The sequence below is a fragment of the Phodopus roborovskii genome, unplaced genomic scaffold, assembly GCF_943737965.1.
Source record: "Phodopus roborovskii unplaced genomic scaffold, PHOROB, whole genome shotgun sequence".
Taxonomy (NCBI): domain Eukaryota; kingdom Metazoa; phylum Chordata; class Mammalia; order Rodentia; family Cricetidae; genus Phodopus; species Phodopus roborovskii.
In genome coordinates, this window is record NW_026126470.1 from 27740586 (window position 1) to 27757236 (window position 16651).

Genomic DNA, 16651 nt, shown 5'->3' on the forward strand with positions numbered 1-16651 from the left:
AAATACATTTTTTTTTTAAACTAAAATTCTTCCTCCTTTTCGTGACCAGGGGAATAAAAATGCGGTGGGGAATTGAGTTGGGGAAAGGGAGGGAGGAAGGGAGGGAGAGTCTGAAGGGTGGAGTGGTTCATAGACCGACCAGTTGACAGGAGAGGGTGGTGAGGGAATGTTGAAGAAAATGCAGAATGAGCTTGGTAACCTCGGATCCATGCCCTGTGTCCAGTTGACGATAATTGGAGAAGCCCAAGTCTGTTCACAGGGGGCCAAGTTCCTGTTTGTGGACTTCCCTGCTCTAACAGTATGTTGTCACTAAGTAACTGAGTTAATTCATTTCCCATGTCCAATAGACTTCCTGCATTTTCTGGATGCCAGCAGGCTCCCAACAGGGCTTCACTGTGGAACACTGGATCTGACCTCCTAAGCGGGAGAGCAATCCTGAACTCCAAATTTCACTGGGTTTTTTGTTTGTTTGTTTGTTTGTTTGTTGGCTTTTTGTTTGTTTGTTTGTTTGTCTTTTCACCTCCTGTTCCCTCCAGAGTATCCACTGGAATCTTGTACTATGAACCTGACATTACGAAATTACCGGCTAATTTTATCCTGGGAACTAAAAAACAAATCCGTCCCACCAGTTCACTATACGCTTTGGTCCACAATCATGAGGTTGGTTGACATCTCATTTTCTTCTCTTCTTGAACATGTTACCTTTCTTTCTACTGTGTGAATTCTCACCTCAATATACATCTTCCCGTCCCAGACTTTTTAAAGTTAATTTATAAGTGTATGGGGCTGTGTGTGTGTGTGTGTGTGTGTGTGTGTGTGTGTGTGTGTGTGTGTTTGCTGAGGGTACAGGTTTTCATTTGTTGTCTGTGTCTTTACTCTCCACTTCAGTCCCTGAGACAGCCTCCACTGGGCTTGAAGTTTTTGCTGGGTTCACTGGCCAGCAAGCCCTGGGGATCCTATAGTCTCTGCCTCCCCAGGGCTGGAATTACAGGTGCGGCCTCTGTGCCCTTCTTCTCTCCATGTGATGCTGGGGACCAAACGCAGATCCGTATCCATGCCAGACTAAGCACTTCACTGACTCAGCCATCTTCACAACACTCTGTCTTGGGTTTTTTTGTTGTTGTTGTTTTGTTTTGTTTGTTTGTTTGTTTTAAATTCAGAACCTTAAAGGGCCAAAGCCAAACACCTATCCATTTTTAATTTGAATTCTTTAATAACCCAAAGCTATTTGAGGACAAAGCTTGTGTTCCTTACCAAAGCTGGCTTCTTGTGGTTTACAGTTCTCTCGGTGACCTTGGTGTTTAACATCTCACTTCCCATAGGGCTCAAAGGTCTATTGACCATGTTGGTGCTTTATGTCATGTTTCCTCACTCATGAAGACAAGTTAGACTCCAGAAAGCCCTGGCGGACAAGCTTGAGTCCAAAGTCGTTTGGTCACCGAGCAGCTTAATATTTACTCCAAAGCTCTTGTCTCTGCCTAAGCTTCGCTACAAGGAGCGAAGATGGAATTGATGGGCAAGGCCTTGGCCCCATTGCCCCCACATTCAACGGCCACTTTGCATCCTTCAAGGAGTTCTCTGGAGAGAGTGTGTGTGTGTATGCAGTGTGCCCCGGCCAAAACGCCCTTTTCTTGATTACATATCTGACTAACAACTGTTGAACTGTCCAGGAGTGGGCAAGAGCCCCTGTGACTCTCTCCCTGTCTCCTACAAGTCTTGGCTCTTATCTGCTTGATGACCACACTGGCCGTTAACCTACCAAGTCTAGTTTCTGTTGTTGTGATAAAATACGATGGCCAAAAGGAACTTGGGAAAGAAAGGGATTTATCTGGATTACATTTCTAGGTTACAGTCCGTTGTTGAGGAAAGTCAAGGCAGGAACTTCAAATATCATATCACGGTCATGATTAGAGGGAGAACATATGTGTGGATGCTTGCTTGTTCGGCACCCAGCCCAGGAAGCAGGGCCACCCATCTTCCAACCTCAGTTAACAGTCAAGGCAGTCACCTACGGGTGTGTCCACAACTAACTCAGCTAGGCTGTCTTCCCCACCTCACGTTAAACTGACAAGTACTTCCCATTTCTCACCCCCAAGCTCGATGAATGGGACCCATGCTGTCTCTAAACTAATACAGCTCTGACTTAAGACCGTGTTGGCCTCCAGGCAGAGAGGGAGGTCTCGGGAGGCCATGATTACCCTAGAGTGTGAGGAAGGTGCCAGGAAAGCCCAAGCCCAAAGTTTGTTCATTCATTCATTCATTCATGCATGCATGCACACATGTACACATGCAGTAGATTCTATCTATGAAACAAAAACCCTTCCCTCTAGGCACAGAGACTCAGAAAGAAGCTGGGGTCGTCATTAAACAAATAAAGGTATAATGTATCAGTGGAAATGAACAGGGGAGGGGGCAGAAGAGATTAAAAGTGTGGAACAGGGAGAACTGAACAGTCAGTTTTAGAGTACGCAAGGGATATCTGGGCAGAGTCCTGAAGGAAATAAGGGCGGCCCAGAAGATGGATCCCTGGACACGTATGCTCAGCTTTTCTTCTTTCATACTCCCCTCCTACCCCACAGCAGGCCAGAAGATCCGAAGGCTTTGGAGAACTGTACAAATATCATGGAATCATCTTGCGACGTGACAGATGAGTGGATGGACAGAACTGAGAACTACATTCCCTTAATTGTGATTTACAGAGGAGACTCCGTACTGAGCCTCTGTGAAGGCTTTGTCACGGCTACAAACAGTGAGTGGTGTCTATGTCTCTCAGCAGCGGTTGGCTACAGAGGAGGGAGGTCTGCCAACATGTTTGGCTTGAGAGCCGGGCTGACTCCTGGTCCTGCCTTGTGTGGTCATTTGGATGCTCAGAGCCTCAGCTTTCTGATATGAAAAGTGGGTCCATAACCTGGACTTCTCAGATTACTGTGCAGGTTCCCAGCAGTAACTACAACTATTTCCCTCCTCTCTTTACAACCTGACAGGAAGTGGGGGAGAACCTGACAGGAAGTGGGGAGAACCTGACAGGAAATGGGGGGAATAAGACAGGAAGTGGGGAGGAACCTGACAGGAAATGGGGAGGAGCCTGACAGGAAATGGGGGGAATAAGACAGGAAGTGGGGTGGAACCTGACAGGAAGTGGGGAGGAGCCTGACAGGAAGTGGGGGGAATAAGACAGGAAATGGGGAGGAAACTGACAGGAAATGGGGAGGAGCCTGACAGGAAGTGGGAAGAGGATTTGTATGGTTCTTCCTAAGCTGTCACATCAGTTTAGGCCACTGTCTTCCTGACTACCACAACCTGCCTGAGACTATAACCCAATAGAGCTGCATGTGTGGACAGCTAGGGCCCTCAGCTCACAGGGTGAGTGGAGCCCAGGACTGGGGTGACCCCTTCGTTTCTTTCCCTGTGTCTGAAGCACTTGTGTTAGCGGCCACAGTGCCACTAACTGGTTTCCAAGGCAACGGTTTGGTTTTGGCATGCTGTCACAGACCATGTAGGTGTGTGCGCACAAACATACTTGGCAAAGTTATATAACAGTGGTTGAACCATGACCCATGATACAGATCCCACAAGGTCACTGCAGTATTATTCAGGCTTTGAATCAATGCTCATATCTGTGCATAGACTCACAGAAAACAAATTAAAGAATAACTTATAGGTCACGATAAGGAATAGATATTAAAGTAATAAGTATTTTTCATGATCCAAATGATAAATATGAGAAAGACACTAAAATCTAAGGTTACCAGGTGTGGTGGTGCATTCCTGTAATCCCAGCACCTGCGAGCCCAGGACAGGAGGGCCTTCTGCAGGTCAGCCTAGGCTACTCAGAATGTAAGAACCCAGCCACGGCTGCTGTGTCAAACAAACAAGCCAAACAACCCCCTAGGATTAGAAAAACAAATCGGACACCATGCTTTGTCATGGTTCTTCTGAACAGATCCAGCCACTAGAAAAGAAAAAGGAACATAAGACAGCAAGATGGCTCACTAGGTAAAGGCACTTGTCACCAAACCCAATGACCTGGTCAATCTCAGGAACCCATATAATAGAGAGAGAGCTGGTTCCCAAAAGTTGTCCTCTGACCTCCACACATGTGGTGTAATCCATGTGCCCACACATATATGCATGCACACACATAAATAAACTAAAACTTAAGAGCCAGGCGGTGGTGGCACACGCCTTTAATCCCAGCACTTGGGAAGCAGAGACAGATGGATCTCTGTGAGTTTGAGGCCAGCCTGGTCTACAAAGCAAGTCCCAGGACAGCTAGAGCTGTTACACAGAGAAATCCTGTCTCAAAAAGGGGGGAGGGGGGAGGAGAGAGAGAGAGAAATAGCTAAGGACATATGTAAAAATGTATCTCCAAGAACACTGAATAGCACATTGATTTTTTCCATAAATATTAAAGGTGATCTATTTGTTCAAAATAGTGAATCAGTTGGGGTCTAGAACACAAGGATTTAAATTCAACCTGGAAAGTTATGAGGTGAGTCTGGGGGGGGGGGGTCAGAGATGCTCGAGAAGAACATTTTAGACTTTGTGGGTCACACAAAGTCTCTGTACCTGCTTGTTCTTCATGTTTTCCATTGAGATCCCTAAAAGCAAGCAAAATCATCCGAAAGAAAAAAAAAAAACTGAAATTGTAAGTTGTGCCAAAGTCTAACCCATGAGACATGGCTTTCTAACCCTTGGGGTAGATAAGTGTGTGTCGAAAAGTTTAAGAGCTATAGTTAAATGAGCCAGACACAGCGGCTCATGCTTGTATTCCTAGTACTGAAGAACAAGAGGTAGAGAATTGTGAGTTCAAGGCCAACCTGGGCTGTGTAGGAAAAATCTGGGTTGTTGGGAGGGGGTTGTTTGTTTTTTTAAGTAGTTTAGTAAAATTATTAAAAAAAAATACATTGTGTGTTAGAAGGACTTAGTTTCAGTGTGTATGTTTGCAAACATGCATATGCATGTATAACCATTTATATACCAGTTAATACTTGTGACTCTGTATATATTTATATATATATATACATCATAGAAAAGTTGATTGTACTCAAAGAAAATTCCCACCTGTATTTTCTACAATTGTATATTCATGTTAAATTATAAAAATACTACATTTTAAATTTTGTATGTAGAATACAGCTTGAGAATTGGGAACTCTGTTGACGTCCCATCTCACATCTGCCTACAGTGTGCAATAGGGGTGCTATTGAATCATTTCACTTTCATTCAACATTTTTCATCAGTAAACCCAAACAGTGCCACACAGCTCGAACTGGAATCCAATCTAAACAGAATTAGCCTTTCTTTAGAAGAAATGGAATTGTGTCTGACAACAGGTGTCATCGTTACATATCTAACTGTATTCATTCCCCCATCCTATTTCCCACACAGCTATAATTGAGCCTCCAGAATTCGAGGTCATTGGCTTCACAGATAACATAAATGTGACAGTGAAATTTCCACCTGTCATTCCCAAGATATTCGGGGAGAGCATGTGGCAAGTGCTAGGTTATCGGTCGCTGGCCATCAAAGCACAGGCTGGGCAGAACACCCTGCTGGTAAGTAGCCCCTCATGTTCAGATCTAATCCGTGCGCAGCTGGCTGTGGACATTCTTCACTGTCTTTTCGAGAACTGTGTAGAGCCAAGGAAGTGCTGAATTGGAGGAGGTGGCTCAGTGGTAGAATTGCTTTCTACGGTGTTCAACACTCAGCTTTGCAGAGAGAATGAGACACACACACACACACACACACACACACACACACACACACACGGAGAGGCAGAAATGGGGAGAGATGTTGTATCATCTCCTGTCACATTTCAGCTGTGCTTTTTCATGTTCAAACCACGAATTGCAGCGTGTTAGGGTATTTCAGAAGTGTGGTGTGTCTACACCACTGTAGGAGGAAAACTATAGACAGTAGGCCTCTTTTTTATTAAAGAAAATTGGCCTTTACACCATGAAATAAAAGAGGCCGTTGGTGTAACCCAGGCAACAGGTGGGAGTAGCCTGGGCCCGTTGGCGATGTGGCCTTCCAGTGGCATGTGTTTTGTAAGTGGACTGACTCTACAGTGTGGTAGAGAAAAAGGAAGGGTTAAGGCCACAGCCTTACAGTTGCCATTACCTGAGATAATCAGGACTCTGAGTGAAGCTCCATTAGGAAGAGTTCACTGCCAGTATGGTTTCAGAGGCAGACAGTGACAGACACCGCAGGTCCTGTGTCCGGAGTTAAAGGGCGAGGACTTCGGTCAGAGTGCCTCTGGTGAGCTGTGGGGCAGAGCCTGGTTGGCTCCAGGAAAACATTGGAGGGCTCCGCTCTCCTCCAGAGCCTTCCTTTGAAAGGGAAGGAACAACCAGTAGCCCAGCTATAGAAGGTGAGCTTGAGGGAGGGGCTTTGTAAGACAGAAGGGGTGTGTCCACGGGCAGCCAGAGTGCCCTGGAGAAGGCGAGCGAGCGTTAGTGGACTCTCAGCGGGATGTCCTAGAGAGCTAGTGCATTTCAGGAGCATGGAAAAAGGTGCCCTGGGCTAGGAGCAGAGGCCCAGTAGAGTATGAGGCAAGAGATGCAGAGCGTGGAGTGGCTTGGTCTGTTTTCTGCTTCTGTGAGGGGACACCTGTGACAACATACTTTTATCAAGGTGTTTATTTTGATAAAATAAGTCAAGGTTGAGAGGTGATGTTTGGTGATGGCCCTCCCACGGAGTGAGTCCTGAGGCAACCCAGAATATCACAGGAAGAGAACAAGGAGCATGCATGTGTGTGATCAGGCGTGTTTCTCTTTCTGAGCCACCACGGCTTAGTCATGGGACTCCACTCCAATGACCCAAACTAACCCTAATCACAACCCAAAGGCCATGCCTCTAAACTCCATTGTCACCTAGGGTGCAGCCCACAGTGAGGGTTCCATTTCAACATAGGAACCTCTGAAGGAGGACACACTCAGTCACATCCAAACAGAAACAGAGATCAGCTGCTTGGCGGGAAGCTTTGCCCACCGAAACCGTCAGCTGCTGTCACAGGCATGCTCAGGAGCCTGGAAGCCTGTTTTGTACCCGTCCTCTGGGAGATGCCAGCTTTGCTACTGCATCGTGGCCCCCACCCCCCACCCCCATGCAGCTTTCCTTCTTCATTACCTCCCTCCATGCACAAGCTTGTGGTTTGTTTAACTGTCTGCCTTTGTTTAGTAAAGAGAGGCTGGTATAGAGATGCCGTCTTACTGAAGGCTTGTATAGCTAGAAAAGTCCCAACTTAAGCAATTGCTGCTGAGAATGCACTTGAGGAATTGTAAACTAAGAGTTTTCAGTTATTATGCAGGGTACAGGAGGGGCTAGGGAAAAGTGATAATATTGTAGAAATGACATCATGGGAACCTTCATTCATTCCCTGTAGGGCTTTTTCTTCTCATCGGTAAAATGGAGCTGACAGGCCAGATGGCATGACTTTAGAATGTGTGCATGTGTGGTTTGGTGATAGACTGCTTGCTTCTAGAGACGTAGAAGCCTTTCCACTAGTTAATCCTACAATGTTTTTAAACTAAGGTCTTAACTGATCTCTCTCTCTCTTTCTCTCTCTCTCTCTCTCTCTCTCTCTCTCTCTCTGTGTGTGTGTGTGTCTGTTTGTCTGTCTGTCTGTGTGTGTCTGTGTGTGTGTGTGTGTGTCTCTGTGTGTGTGTGTGTCTGTGTCTCTTTTTACAGCACAAGCTCAAAATGAAGAACATCGCTGGGAACATCACCCATGTCTTTCAAAACTTACTTCCAAACACAAACTACTGTGTATCTGTTTATTTTGAAGCTGAAAATATGAAAGACTCTATAAAGTCTCCCTTTAAATGCACCCTCCTTCAGCCTGACCAGGAATCAGGTATGGTTAGGTTTTAAATTTTGCACTTTTATTTTGATGGAAAACCTGTTGAATGAAAGAAAAAAAAAATGTTGAGTTCTAGTGTGCTAATTGTACCTCTCCCAATAAATGTGCATCACGCCACTGTTCCTATTGGTCCGTCTCCAATGTCTGTCCTACCCTGCTGTAAGAATGACTGGCCTGAGAAGTTTAGATCCCTGTGGCGCTTTCATTTAAGGAAATCTGGGTTCAACTGAGCACTGTGTGCCCTTTGGCCACTGTGTCAGAAGTCTCAAAGTTGCTTCAAGCTCTGGCATTAGAAGCCTGAGAAGGTGTGGGAGGGAAACTAGGGTGTGAGTCCACGAATATTGGTTCTGCACATAGAGGGAAGGGGCCAGAGGCAGGAGGTAGCCCTTGGTGACGTGAAGACCCCAACCTTTCTCTATGTGAGAAATCCAGTGGCCAGAACGAGGGAGCGCCGGTCGGGAGCACCGGCAGGGAGTATGGGGTGTAGTGGTGTGTGCCTGTACTCCAGCCTTCTGGAGATAAGGCAAATAAAAAAATCGAGGCCACCCTGTGCTGTGTTGTGAGTTTCAAGCCAGCCTGAGTTATATAGCAAGATCCTGCCCCAAAAAACAAAAGACATGGAAAGGAGAGAGGGTTGTTTAGGCACCCCCCCCCCGTTTTCTTGGATAGTTACTAGTTCTTCAGGGGTCTCATTGAAAGGAAAAGGTTCTGAAAATCCCCCTCAGAGGCAGCTCTGTAGATTCTTCAGCCCCAAAGACAGCCTCCTCCTAAATGCACCAGCGTGCATCAGAGTGAGACTAAGATTGTGTTTGCAAGGGGTTGGAGAGATGGCTTGAGTGGAAAGTATCCCTACAGATGGGTTCATAATTTGAGCTCTTGGCCTCCAGCTGATGGTTCCATTTTGGGTCTTTCTGGAAACTTTGGGAGGTTGGACCTAACTGACCAAAATAGGTAACTGGGGGGTGGGGCTAGCCTTGGAAGGCCCTGCTGTCCTCTGCTTCCTCGTGCACTACCTGAACAGCTTCCTGTACATACTCCTACCAGCCAGCTTCCTTCCCTGCCCTCTCCTTCCCTGCCAGGATGAACAGACTCTCTGACGTGGTGAGCCAAGGCAAATCCTACCGGCTTACATGTCTTCTGTCAGGCAGGCTGCTACAAGGTTGCCAATGTAACTATTACAAATGCTGAGCTATTTGCGGGATTCAGCACGCTACACCACATAGGGCCTGGCACTAGAGCAGGCTGATAGCAGGGTGACTTGCGGTCTAGTCTTTCTGCAAGCAGAAAGATACACAGGTTGATACTAAAGGTAAAAGGCCAAGCTCTACAGTAGCTGTGTTTTAGGCTCTGTAGCATACAGGTCCTGCACAACTATCAGCATTGGCCCCAAACAAGTCAGCATATCCGTATCTGACACCAGACCTCTTAACTCTGAGACAGCCAATACTTGAGTGCATTTCTGACCCATTACCCAGACAGAGCAGAGCAGGCAGGATAAGGGGCATAGAGCCTCCCCACTTCAGATGCGAGCCACAAGGTCAAGGTTTTCAGACCACATGGACACCTGCCCAATATGGCTGCAAAACCAAGAATTCCCCCCCAAACTCCTCTCAGATCCAATTATTTGATGAAGTGCCTCCCAGAACTCAGGGGACTTAGGTGACAGTTTGGGATAAAGGTTCTACATGAGTCTAGTGAGGAGGGTACACAGGACAGGGACGGAAGGGTCAGGACATGGGCTAACAGTGAGTCCCATGTTCCTGGTCTTTAGCCAGGTCTAAGTCATTGGCCACAGCATGAGACTTAATCTGAAGTATAAACCAGCGCTCATCCTGAAGCTCTCTCTATGCTCTCTAGGGGTCGCTACATTGGATAAACTTAAGTGGTTGCAGCCTTAGCTTTTTTTTTTTTCTTCCCATGCTGTTAAAATGAAATAACCCAAGTGGATAACTTTAAATAAAGAAGAGACATTTAGGGGGCTGGGGAGATGGCTCAGCAATTAAGAGCACTGGCTGCTTTTCCAGAGGTCCTGAGTTCAATTCCCAGCAACTACATGGTGGTTCACAACCATCTATAGTGGTATATGATGCCCTTTATGTAGGTTTAAAAATCTATATGCAGATAGAGCACTTGTATACATAAATAAATAAATCTTAAAGAGAGAGAGGGAGGCATTTATTTCTACTAGTATTGTGGCTTTGGAAATCCAAAGTAGGAAGGCTTCCTTTCTGCATCATAACATTGTGGTAGATGTCACATGCCGTGGAGGGAAGTAGCAAGGTGTTTTATGCTGAAGTCATATCCACAGTATCTTACCCATTCCCATAATGACAGCATTAGTCCATGCATAAGGGCAGAGCCTTGTGACTCAAGTGTTTCCTAACAAACACACACACACACACCTCCTCAGTGGCCACTAACCACGTAGGAGACCATAGCAACCATAGCAGACCCCTAATGGTGCTTGTTAAAAGCACCTTTCACTAGGGGAATTTCATGAGGTTTGAAGCCCCGTGCCTAGAACGAGGAATGGGAGGGAGGAAGGGAGGAAGAGATGGAGGGAGGAAGACAGAGAGGTGTATTTGAACATATGCACACACACACACATATGTACATAAAACATCATGGTCTTATTATATACAGATAAAACTCAGACTAGCAATAATGATCCAAGTTTGGATCAATGAGACGGCTCAGTGGGTAAAGGTGTTTGCTGTCACATCTGGTCCCCAGAGCCCATATATTGGGAGGAAAGAAGGAACTCCAGAAGGTTGTCTTGTAACCCCCATGTGCACACTGTGGTATGTGAGTGTGTGCACATGCACACACGCATGCGCGCACACACACACACACACACACACGCAAAAAAAAAATAAACTTAAGTTAGTAAAACAACAAAGGAAGGCTTACTGTGATCCAGAGGTACTAACCCAGCAGGTGGCCATTCTGTGAAAGTTGTCACAGCCTCAGTAGAATTAGTCCTGGGTGCCATGATCTCCAGATGGGAACAACTTAGCCTTGGCTGAAGTTATATACTTCGGAAGCAGCTCATACTTAGCTGTTAGCGTGCACCAAAGTATCCACGGCTCACTGATGAGTGGGGTTACCTGGGACAACTGCCACAGATGGCCAAAAGGATTACTTCCTGGATAAGGGCCCCCGGGAGGTGTGGTGGACGGAGTAACAGCCTCATACAGATATTTTGATCCTAGATGTCTTAACATGCTACCTCCTGGGGACAAAGAGACTTGGTGGTTCCTAATAAATTCAGGATGGAGGCAGATTATCCCAGACCACCCATGAAGGCCTCCTGGGAGCCTGGAGGACCTTACAAAGCAGAGGAAGGTAACAATGGAAGCAGAGGTCAGACAGAGAGAGACTGGGAGCGGCTTGTCAGCTAGCTCTGAGGATGAAGGAGGGGCTCTCCAAAGCAGAAACGGGTCTCTGATGACAGCCTGCCAACACCCTGACCCTTATTCCAGTGAAACTCATTTTGGACGTCTATGGGCAGAATTGTGAGCCAATCTGAGTTGAGCTAGGTTTTTGGGACTTGCTTCTTTAGGCAAGGCCATAGGAACAAAGCAACTGAGTCTCGGAGGCATGGCAGGGAAGCGTAGTGAGAGAAGGAAGGACAGTACAAGTCAGAGTGGGCGGGAGACTCCAGATGACCGGGCCATTTAAAAGCCATTAGGAGGGAGGGGGATCCCAGGGGGACTTGAGCATATCTGACTTAGGATTTAAGGGAAGCAGCGTGGGGGTTCCAGCCGGCTCCCTGCCAGGCACTGCAAAATCATCCAGGCCAGAACTCCAAGAAGCATTAGACAGTCTTAGAAAGTTCTCTTGTCCACTGCAGGGAACCGCAGTCACTGAACACCGTCCTTGCTGCCTAGTCCTCTTAGGTTTCAAAAGAACGACAAGAGGAATCCAAGGCCAAGATCTGGAGATACAAAATGAAGTGACCTAACCCTTTTTTAGGAAGATCTACAATGATAACACAATGGGGAATGGGCCACAAGCCGAGAGAGGTTGTGTTTTATGTTACCTCTAAGCTAAAACCAGACACAAACATTCATGTCATGAAGTCCTCCGAGACTGATGACAAATCGCCCCGTGGGAAGGGCTGCTGTAGCTTGCAGCTGAGTGGGATTTGCATAGTGTGTTCCTAAGCACACTCTGTGTCAGCCATGTGTCCATTGAATTGGCTGCTCAGGCTCTGGAAAGTTGGGTAGGTCTTCTTCTATGTCATGCTTATGCCTCACCCCTGGGAGTTATTTGGGTTTCTCTCTCCCTTCTTAGGAAGTTTGTGTCTGGAAGCTTTACCTCTGAGCCTAGGCCTGAGGTCCTGCCACCACCCATGGGCTCGGGTTCAAAGGTCAGGGCTAACGGTCTTCACTGAGCTAGCCTTTCATTAAGCCCCCCTTTAAAAGACTTGAAGTGTGAGATGGATTTTCATGCCTCTTCTTTCCTATGTCTGTTTTCCCCTGAAGCTCTGGATACAGAGTTCATACTAACACAGATCCTTTCTGGAAATCTAAGGGAAGTCTGCACATGGCCATTCACTGCACCTTGGCCCAGAAGTACTTAGGGAAACAGCTGCTGTCAATGCAGAAATCGTTCAAAGGGAACGATTTCTAGGGAAAGTTCTTCCCAGGCTGAGTGAGTGCCGGGTTTGGGTTCCTGCTGTGACCAAGGCCAAGCCTCAGAATGGTCTAGCTGGTTTTCCAGCCCCATCCTCCAACTCTTTCACCTGGGCCACAAGATTTGCCGTGTAGCGTGAGAGACAAAGTAGGTTCCAGTTTTGATGGTTGAAATTTCAAGAGCCACAGACAGCTAGCAGCTACTCTATTGCAATCACAGAACACAAAACTATCTTTTATTTTTATTTTGAAAACCTAAATATATGTTGTTTAAAATAAATGCACTTATATTAGCTTCCATTCCTTGGTATTTAGCAATATAATTTTTTGTTCTCAAACTTCTGCTTCCTCTGCATTAACTTCTGACATCAAACCGATGCTGAGTGTTCCTTCCCTGTGGCCATGCACTGAATTTCTTTGGAATAAAGTCATTTATCTTTTCATCAACAGGATCATCAGAGTCTGGCAAAGTAGGAATAATTACTGTGTGTGTGATAATAGCGGTCTTCTTCTTCTTCTTCATAATGCTGAAACGGATTGGTTATATATGCTTAAAAAGCAATTTCCCCAGAGCCTTGGTATGTAGTTCGCCTGTCTTTATTTCTTAAATTATGTGTTTGTTTTATTGGCATTTGCTTACATGTGTGTGCGAGTGTCTCAGATCTCCTGGAACTGGAGTTCCAGACAGGTGTGAGCTGCCATGTGAGTACTGAAAATTGAACCCAGGTTCTCTGGAAGAGCAGCCGGTGCTCTTAACCTCTGAGCCAGCTCCAGCCCTTATCTTTATTTCTTATTTTAACTTAGTAATTTTTATTATTAATGTAATGTTTGCAGTAAAGAATCTCATTTTCCAAAAAAAAAAAAATCAGTTATCTTAGTCATTCTAGATTTTTTTTTTTTTATTATCCTTGAAAACCTCACATTTATCCGGGCATTTTCTGTTTTCTGTATTTTCTGTATGCCTCTTCTCCCTTCCCCTCCCCCTATGGTAGGGATTTGTTCACATGTGTGTGATGATGGAAATCACCGTGTTGACTTTAGATGTCTTTCTCGGTGGCTTATTTTCATTTAATTACTTCAATTGGGTCTTTGAGAATTTCATACAGTATCTTTTTTTCCTGTCCTTTCCTGGATCCCAACTCCTCCCAGAGCCACCCAACCCCATGTTCCTCCTCTCTCTCTCAAAAACAAAAACAAAACAGAACTTAACTACATTTACACTTATGTACTTGTGCTTGGATAGAGGGCACCTTCCATGCCATTCCTATGAAGTCAGAGGAGAATTTAAGGAGGGGTCATCTCTCCCTTTCCACTGTGTGGATCTGGGAAGGAGTCTTGAAGTTAGGTACGTCTGACTGCCAACCCTCTCTGCTTTATTTTTTGTTTTGTTTTGTTTTTACATCCACGAAACATGTTTTCTTTTTCTTAAGCTCATTTGATTTTTTTTTCTGTTCAATTGCATATACCTTTTCCAAAACAAACTGATGATTGCTTTTTTAACTTAAAAAACATTTTTTTGAGATTATAACTACATCATTTGCCCCTTTCCTTTCCTGCCTCCAAACCTTCCCATATAACCCCCCCTTGGTCCCTCTCACATTCATATACACATACATTGTTATTACAGACACACACACATATGTGTGTATATATTCCTAAACGCATATGTGCAACCCGCTCAGCCGGTATGACGTTGTGCTTACATGTTTTCAAAGCTGACCATTTGGTCCTGGATAATGAGCTGCTGTGCTCTTTCCTGGGGAAGATGATTGCTCCAGCTCCAGCTCCAGCTCCCAGCACCCCCTAGTTGCCTGTAGCTTTGCATAAGTAAGGTTGTAGGCTGGCTTTCCTGGACTCCAGTCCACTTGGAATGCCTATTGGTGTCGTCCTTGTTGGGCTCGCGTTTGGGTAGTCATGCTGGTGAGACAGTGTGGGTACAGCTTCTGACACTCCTAGGAGACACAGTCTCACAGCGAACCCATGGCCCTCTGGCTCACCTACTGCTTCTGCCCCCTCCCCTGCAATGTTCCCTGAGCCTTAAGGGTGGGCACTGTTTCCCCTTTATGTTTTTAGGTCCCCTCACTAACCCTGGAGGCCACCGGTTCAGCTAGGCTGGCCCCTCCTATGCTAGGGTTACAGATTAAGGCTGTTGATCCAGTCCCCACCCCCATGAGACACTGGGGACCAGAACTTTACACTTACGCTGCAGACACTTTACTGAATGAGCCTCTCGGCCGCGCCCCCCACACCTATTATGTTTAATGATCATGGAATTACATTATTATAAGGCACTATTTTTTCCCACCTGTAAGGCATTTGGATTTATTTTCTTCTCTCTCTTTCCAGTTAGGAATAGTACAATGGAAATTTTCGTGTAGGTCATCATTTCGTTTCACATTGCGTCGATGGACCATACACGCACAGTGGATTTATCTTGTAGAATGTCATAACGAGCTTACTTGTCATGTTGTGCTCCATGTCCTGTACTTGACGTCTGCTCACAGCTGTTCTCAAGCGCTACTCTCAAGACTCACGAGGACAACCATTTGCTTAGCATTCGTCTGTTTCTGCTGGCAGCTCAGGGCCCTTGCAGAGTATTGATCTGCATCTTTCTAAACTTCGGGCAGGCCACTGATCATCTTTCCCGTCACATTGCCCCCCCCCACCCTGCTTTTGTAACATTTCAAATAGAAGCCCCTGGTTTCCCCCTGGTGTGGTGCATTACTCTGCTCCTCCAGGGGCCCCTCTCCCTCCACATCTCAGAGCTTTCCTCACTGTGTTCTACTGTCTGCCTTCCACTTCTCTGTTAAAAACTATCGCTCTCCATTTAATCGCATCCTCCAGAAAAGGGATCATATGACACTCTAGGCCTAGTGTGTTTGAAGATGCATTTTTAGCAGAAAGTTCGATTTGGGGTAATCAAATGCAGGGCCTTGAACATGCTGGTAAAATTTTTGAGTAGTTATTGTTTTGAACTGAACAAGTCCTTGTTGACTCCACTGAACAGACGATATTTCCAAGCGTTGGTATGTGGGTCAAGGCCAACAAAAGCCCTACCTGTGGGCTTAGTTTGAAGAAGTGGGGTGGGCTGCAATTATTTATAAGTGAGAATATTAATCTCAAAAGTTTATATCACTCTGGAGCTAAATTTTTATGTCAGTAATCTGCCCTACGTAGTGAGTACAGAGCCAGCCAGCAGGTCTACAGGGGGAGAACAATCAAGGGTTCAGCAGTCATCGCATACTTACATTGGCTGTGTTTAATTACAAAATAAGGGTAGAGCTGCTTCCAGCCTTAGAAAAATGCAGTTTAAAAAAAAAAACCCACTGTGTAAAGCCCACTGAATTTTGCCCAAACCAAACCACCATGTAACTTATGCCCAGACTGAGATAAAACAAAACCACAGCCAGCTCTTCCAAGATTCTGTCTTGCCACCAGTGCATACCAAGATTAATCCAGATTATTAGGGACACGTATCATTTTCCTGGTTTTTATATTTATAGAAACAGACCATTTTCAGTAGCCCCAAAATTCATACAATTACAGAAGCTACAAGTTATTTTTTTTAATTTAAGAAATAAACCTAATAAAAACACTCATGCCCCATCACACAGGAAAGGATAACAAAAGGTAACAAAAGACCATCAGAGGAAAAGCCCAAAACTACATGAATTATATGGATCCCTCTCTACCTCATACCACACAGTTAAATACATAGGAAGTCTAGAGGCTGGGTGTTCAGTGACATGGGGTATGCTTAGCATGCAAGGGCCTGAGATTATTCCCCAGCATGCACACGGGGGGGGGGGGGGGGGAGAGAGAGAGAAAGAGAGAGAGAGAGAGAGAGGCCTGATTCGTAGCACAATTGTGAGGGCAAAGGACTTAGAAAACGGTTTGCACCCACAGGCTTCATCCAGCCACAGACAGGGCATCTAAATGGACTTTCTTGGCAGTGTCCCTAAGCAATGCACTGTCCCACGCACGTGGCATTTGTATTGCGCTGAGCTCTGTAAGCAATCTAGAGGTGGTTGATCATGTTCAGTGACGGCACAGGTGACACACAAATGCTATGACATTTGGTATGGAAGACCCTTAGCATCCTTGGGTTTGGAAATGCAAGGGCGGTGGCCGTCAAGTGTCACACAACCAT

General features: G+C 45.8%; 1 protein-coding gene across 1 annotated transcript in view; it reads left to right on the forward strand.

Annotated features, from left to right (window-relative positions):
• The window catches only part of Ifnar2 (interferon alpha and beta receptor subunit 2), a 29633-nt gene that overhangs the window by 11791 nt on the left and 1191 nt on the right, over nt 1–16651 (forward strand). The window contains exons 4-8 of the mRNA XM_051191878.1: nt 537–660; nt 2580–2749; nt 5392–5558; nt 7693–7858; nt 12952–13079. Of these exons, the coding sequence (XP_051047835.1) occupies nt 537–660; nt 2580–2749; nt 5392–5558; nt 7693–7858; nt 12952–13079 (755 nt within the window). The remainder of the gene's footprint in view (nt 1–536; nt 661–2579; nt 2750–5391; nt 5559–7692; nt 7859–12951; nt 13080–16651) is intronic.